The sequence below is a fragment of the Glycine max genome, chromosome 19, assembly GCF_000004515.6.
Source record: "Glycine max cultivar Williams 82 chromosome 19, Glycine_max_v4.0, whole genome shotgun sequence".
NCBI classification, from domain to species: domain Eukaryota; kingdom Viridiplantae; phylum Streptophyta; class Magnoliopsida; order Fabales; family Fabaceae; genus Glycine; species Glycine max.
Genome location: NC_038255.2, coordinates 35,601,097 through 35,607,721, shown reverse-complemented (window position 1 = coordinate 35,607,721; position 6,625 = coordinate 35,601,097). Strand labels below are relative to the sequence as shown.

The 6,625-nt window shown below is 30.0% G+C and overlaps 2 protein-coding genes across 4 annotated transcripts; both read left to right on the top strand.

The window, feature by feature from the left end:
- Positions 1 to 178: 178 nt before the first annotated feature.
- LOC100795116 (probable alpha-mannosidase At5g13980) lies at positions 179 to 3,499 on the top strand. 3 transcript variants are annotated; one of them, XM_014771453.2, is made up of 5 exons: positions 179 to 296; positions 383 to 550; positions 640 to 711; positions 3,179 to 3,244; positions 3,330 to 3,499. In XM_014771453.2, exons 1-5 carry the CDS (start codon positions 279 to 281, stop codon positions 3,342 to 3,344), a joined length of 339 nt encoding a protein of 112 aa, XP_014626939.1. In that variant the 5' UTR covers positions 179 to 278; the 3' UTR covers positions 3,345 to 3,499. The 3 variants fall into 3 exon arrangements, 2 of the variants coding, with proteins under 2 accessions (XP_014626939.1, XP_006604196.1); XM_006604133.4 differs by lacking the exon at positions 640 to 711; XR_419915.3 differs by having other exon boundaries at positions 193 to 550; positions 640 to 747.
- Positions 3,500 to 6,277: 2,778 nt separating this feature from the next.
- Positions 6,278 to 6,616, top strand: LOC102662451 (uncharacterized). Its single transcript, XM_006605114.1, has one exon. It carries the CDS (start codon positions 6,278 to 6,280, stop codon positions 6,614 to 6,616), a length of 339 nt encoding a protein of 112 aa, XP_006605177.1.
- Positions 6,617 to 6,625: the final 9 nt, after the last annotated feature.

Sequence of the window (6,625 nt, the reverse complement as noted above, 5' to 3'; positions counted from 1 at the left end):
AATGTGATTTAGATTCTTCAAAATTGGCTTTAATCTTTATATTTTAAAAAAAATAATTTTGGTTTTTGTATTTATGAATATGATAAATTTTAATTTTGATTATTCTTAATTTTTGTTTAATATTTAGTTATTGCATAATATATATTGCTTAATTTTTTTTTCTGTGTATGATGTTTTGCCTCATGCATGAAACAAATACCAGTTATGCTGATCGTGCAAATGCATACTGGACAGGATACTTTACCAGTAGGGCAGCTATCAAACGCTATGTCAGATAAATGAGTGGCTATTATTTGGTATAATTTGTATATTTGTAGTTTACAAGGTCGTCAATGTCCTCCACTGGTGTTTGGATATTTACTTTCTACCAATAAATTATTAGGCTGCAAGACAACTAGAGTTTTTTAGGGGGAGAAGGAATTCAGGGCCAAATACAGACTCATTAGCTGATGCTTTAGCAATTGCGCAACACCATGATGCAGTCACTGGCACAGAAAAGCAGCATGTGGCTAATGATTATTCTAAACAATTGTCAATAGGCTACAAGAAGGTGTGGTTTCATCTTATCTGTCTTCAAGTAATTGTGTATAACCATTTGTCAGCGTATCATCTAGTGGCATATATATTGCCTTTGTGCAGGCGGAGGATTTGGTTTCATCATCGCTGGCTTGGTTGATTGAGTCACCGTTGCTTACTACATGTCAAAACACAGTTACAAAGTTTTTAAAAGAGCTCAAATCCTTTTAAGTTTGTGCACTGTCTTCATTACTTGCGGAAATGACCTGCTTCTTCCTTGTCTTAAAACTGTTTCTCATAACATATAGTTGATAAATTATTTCTTATCCTTTATTATTCCTTAGCTAGTAGGAAATTACCATTTAGTATATTTCATGGAAAACCTGGTTTTGTTTATTTTTTCATTGATTATATTCCTTTCTTCATCTTCACTACATTGAAATATCTTTATTTCTCAGGTATTCAGCATGCTATAGTGTTTGCACATATTAAAAAATGTTATCATATTTCATGCATTAAGCATGTTGACTTATAAGGGAGATTTTCTTGGCAATAATATTTATTTTTTTTATATAAGAAGAAATATATTGAGACAGCGATAAGAATATGACAGAGGGAAAGGAGGTTAAGAAATCCTCCTTAAGAAAGAGAAAAGAAAAGTATACATCAATGGCCAAAAGACATCAATTAGTAGAGCTACCCAATTCCTTAATATTTCTGCAAGGATTATCCCTTTGAAATAGGCACGTGCTTTACACCATGTGGAAACCAAACACCTAATATTATCCCAAAGCAACTAGTTATCTGAATAGGTATCCTAAAAAATGTGAGAGCTTAGCTCCACCCAAATGCACCCAAATGTAGCAAATATTGCACTGTCACAAACATTGGGTTCTTTACTTCTTCCAAAACTAGTAAAACTGGTCAGTAATGGTCCATGAATTCTGAGCTTGCATGAAGCAGTAGCAGCTGAACAATGCAAGAAGTGAAGAACAAATTCTGAGCTTGCACCATCATAACACTTACAAGGGAAATTGCCTTATGTGGCCTATGCTTCAATAGCTTGTCATTGTGTTAGAAACTGAATCAGAACACTCTGAACTAGCATAAGTTTACTGGTTAATTCTTCAATTTATCCTGGTACCAATAGATGGCAGTACCAGAACAGCAGAATTACAAAAATGAAAGTAAAACAGGATGTTTGAGAGACCCTGCACTCTCCCTTACTGACTTCTATTTTTTCTTCTTTTTTTCATCTCCCTAACTCCTTTCTTATAGCTATATGGGTCAACTTCCTTTCTTGATTTCCTTTTATTTCCTTACATAAATCGCTCAATTATTTCCTTATATAAATCACTCGATTCCACTTGATTGCTGCACATGCAATCTGATATATGAATCATTCAATTCCATGTAATTCCCCTCTCTGCCATTTTCAAATATAGACTCTATTAATAGGTGGTTTCCTAACACATTGGTATTTATTCTTTAAAGCACAGCTGTCAAAATAAAATAATTAGGTCTAGTTTAGATAAACTTCTTAACAAAAACTTATTGGAAGAGAAAATAAGGAGGTAAATTTAATCAAACTTCTCCCATAGGTTAAAAATCAAGTTAAGCATCTCAATCCTAGAAGAAGTTGGATAAGTGAGTTTCTATAAAAATTGAAGAGCATAAGTTGATTTTAACATATGAAAAAAGTTGAACTCATTTTACCTCTTTATTTTCTTCTCTTATAATTGCTTGTTGAGGAATTGATTTAAACTGGGCCTTAATCTTAAAAGGAGTTAAGAATTGAAAATAGATTTGCCAGAAAACACCCAGAAGGATCAAGAGACCAAATTTTTTTAATTTGATTGAAGGACCAATGAACCTAATCAAGGGGACTTGGAAAAACCTCCAATCCTGAGGATTCTTCCAAATCTTGAATGCTAAAAATCCCCAGAAACAACAGAATCTCGAATACTAAAAATCTTAGATTAAAGTGTCGTTTAAGGTAGTAGATAAAAAATAAAAGTGTTGTTCAAGGTAGATAGATGAAAAGGTCAAGGGCAGCTAAATTAAAAGTGGATTCCCCTACTGAACAGTGACATGAGAAACATTATCTTCTTGCAAGGATAGAAAAACGTCAAAAGGTGGCATAACTAAGCACAACAAAAGTAATTTCTTTTCCAGCAATTTTCTTGTATGTGTTATTATATACAGTTTGTCCATTCAATCTCTTCTGTTGTATTTCAATATAGTCCAATTAGTCTTGTTAAAAGAGAATAAACAGATACATATTTTACTGAGAAACCTGTGCCTGAATACACCACAGAAGACAGTTTATATAGGCTTTATTGAATTAATTACATGATTAGAGAATATTCAGTTTTCCCTAAATCAGATATATGCCTATAATAAATTCAGAATATCTCACTGTGATTCTCAACAAGTCTTATTATACAATAACATTAGAGCTTTATGTGTTCCTTCTCTCTCTCTAGAAGATTATAATGATTAGAGCTTAGATATGATTGTTAACATACCCTTATGTTTCGAAGGAATGTATAGAATGTTGTAAAATTAGCATTTGATTTGGCTATTGATAATTTTTTATTATCATATCCAAGTTCAAGCTGTAGTGTATTTTGATATTTGTTTTCGTTTTCATATTTTACAGTGTCCACTTTTGAACATAAATTGCTGTCCTGCATCAGAAGTTGATCTGGTTCAAGGAAAGAATTTGGTAAAAATATTTATTTCATCACATATTTTGTCCTTCTTTCCTCAGTGTTATATCTTCTCACAAGCTTTTTCTATGGTTATTGTAGTTTACAACTCTCTAGGCTGGAGGAGGAATGAAGTGATTCTGATTCCGGGGAGTGATGTCACTCTAGTATTTCTTGATTGCTAGGGCCGGTCGTGATTTTGTGTCCTAGGCGGTGTGAGAAAATTATGTCTTCATAATCAAGATTCTTCAAAATAACATTTTCGGTAGAAATTAAAGACTATTAAGCTACCCTGTGAAATAATAAATCACAAATAGGAATGAAGTGATTCGGATTACATTAATAACATTAAATAACAAAAATAGGTTTATTTATTAATATATTTGTTTAAATATTATTACATTAATAACATTAAATATTTATATAAATAGTTTATTCATGTCTAGAAAATATGGAAATTTAGATATAAATTAATATATATATATATATATATATATATGCATTTATCAATTTTAATGTAATATATTATTAATGTATAAAAAAATAATAAAATTGTGTCATACTATATGTTAAAAAATATATTTATTGATATATTTAAACTTTTCAATCAAGTATCCTAATAGTGATTCAAGGGGTTCTCAAAACAACAAACATATTCAATTATAATTCAAATTTATTTTTATATAATTAATATAATACAAAAGAAATATAAGGTTTTGTATTGTGCATGGGTTTTATTTATTTTTATTTGAGTTTTCATTTATTTGTGAAAATTATCTATAAAAAATTAGATAGAATAGCTTCAACCTTGTCAGCTGAAAATGGAAAAATAAAATATGGATAAATGTCAATACTTACTATGGGTATAAGGATAGAAATTGAAATAAATAATTCTTGTGGCCCCAAATAAAAAAAGAAAAGAATTTGGTGTATTAAAAAGCTTGTATCCATAGAACATTTGACGTAATATTATTTGTCAAGTGTAGAAAATTTTTAAATAAATTTCTACATTAAAGTTTTTTAAAATATATAGATTTATTTATAAATAATTAGAATATCTTTTTATTCTGTTACTCAAAAAAGTAACTAAATTTTTTACAATATTTTAAAACATATTCCGATTATGTTTTTCTTCTAACCTAAACACTTTATTCACCAATAATACACATTCACTTCAACATTATGTGACCTAAAATCTACACTATCTCATTGTGTGTAATCAAAAGATTAGACATGCCTAACTAGTAGTTTGATAGTTCAAATCAACCCACAACTTCAACAAAATAGTCTTAAATTGAAAATAAAACATACTAATAAATGTTCTAAAACCATACTAGTGCTTATTAAATGTAGTATATTTTAAGAAATATAATGAAAAAAGTTTAAATTAACTTTAAATGATTAATCCAGCAAAGTAAAATATATCATCAAAATCAATGTACAAATTTATTTTAAATATATTATAAATAACTATTTAATTATTTTATAAATAATTATTTTAATACTTTTATATATTTAAAAATCAATGTAGAAATTAATTTTTTAATTTTTTATACTTGAAATGACTATTTATATAAATATTTAATATTATTAATGTAATAATATTTATACAAATATGTTAATAAATAACATTTTTCTTATATAATATTACCTATTTTTGTTATTTAATTAAATTTTAAAAAAATTACGTTATAAAAATTTTCTAATTTTTTTATTTAATTGATTTATAAATAATTATTTTAAATATATAAAAGTATTAAAATAGTTATTTATAAAATAATTAAAATATATAAAAGTATAACTTATAGCCAATTCGTAAGGGACATACGGATTATCATTTTGCATGCTTCATACGGATTCCTAATCTGTGCAATCTGTATGGATTAAACACAGTAAAAAAAAAAATAGACTCACCATCGACCACACAATACTCACAATGGTGGAAAAGAAGACATTCACAGAGGAAACACAGATTGAATATAACATGAGGAGGAGGAGGAGGAGAGACGCACAAATGAAGATGGGTGCACAATAGCGGAGAGATAATGTATTTAAGCTTTTAAGTGAAGGGAAAATTTGGTATCTCACATTATTTGCTAGGTGTAGAAGAAAAATGGTTGGTTCAGGAAGAATATCCTAGGGTACTTTACCTTCTTGACCCATGATATTATTCATTATCTTCGTTCTGCTCTAATTAATGCATTATGTAATTGCTTCTTGTTTTACTACCTCATTCTCTTGGCCCATTAAATTTATGCAACATATTGAAGATGACAAAGATCTCTCTGTAATGGCAAGTTGGAGCTGAAAAAGCTCTTCCCTGGGAGGAAAGCAATAAGTGATAGGTTTCATGAGAGGATAGAAATTTTTTTAAAGTACTTTTTAGCTTGTTTTTTAATTTAACATCTATAATAGGGGTTCTTGAGATGAGTACTAAAGTAAAAAAAAAAAGTTCTTACATTCTATCTGATAACATGAGAATCACAAAAAGTGATATAATGATGCTTTAAAAAGTGTTTTCCTTGAAATTGATCAAAGAGGTGAAGGAGATGAACATATATGCCAATCAAGAAAGGACAGAGATGAAGAGAAAAAGACTTTCTTGGAAAATGGAAGTCTCTTTTGGAAATAGACATGTTTGAAGGGGAGGGCCAGCTCATCCAAAAAAGCTAAATGTGGAGCTTGCTCCAATGGGAATCCACACTTTTATCATTGACTTTGATGACAAGTCCTTACTTCTGAACAAGCATATTGGTATATGACAAGTTCAGCTATATGATAACTGTTAGAATATATGTCAATATATTTTTGTATCTAGTTTCCTTATTATAGCCTAAGATGTCTCTTGTATATAGTTAATTTTCTTATTATAGCCTAAGATCTCTCTTATAACTGTGGTATATAACTACAATTTTGCTAATGAAATGGACACAAAATTATATTCTTTCATGGTATCAGCAGTCTAAGGTACAATCCTTTCTTGCTTCTGCCGTGCCTTAGCTTCTCTTCTTCTCCTTCTAGCCGCCATTTTTCTTCTCAGGTCAACCACCATGACTGATTCCAACAAATTCCATGCAGCTCTTGCAGTCTCCAACATCAAGAACCATATCTCCATCACCCTGAAGATAGGAAATGTCCAATATGTGACGTGGGCGGAACTGTTTAATATTCACGCACGTTATCACAAGGTCCTCCACCACATCGTCCCACCGGAGAAAGGTAAGGAGAAGGTGCCTAAAACCGATAAAGAAAAGGAACTGTGGTCAACCCTTGATGTTGTGGTCCTTCAATGGATCTATGCAATAATCTCACATGACCTGTTGCATACTATTCTTGAACCCGACGCAATGACAATGGAGGCAGGGAATAGGTTGCGTGATATATTCTAAGACAATAAG

Excerpts from the sequence above, each read along its gene's own strand:
- LOC100795116 (XM_014771453.2), top strand. Across the intron at positions 551-639 it reads TGTCAATAGGCTACAAGAAG|GCGGAGGATTTGGTTTCATC; the intron begins GTGTGGTTTCAT and ends GCCTTTGTGCAG. Across the intron at positions 712-3,178 it reads TTACTACATGTCAAAACACA|TGTCCACTTTTGAACATAAA; the intron begins GTTACAAAGTTT and ends CATATTTTACAG.
- LOC102662451 (XM_006605114.1), top strand. The coding sequence starts at position 6,278 with ATGACTGATTCCAACAAATTCCATGCAGCTCTTGCAGTCTCCAACATC.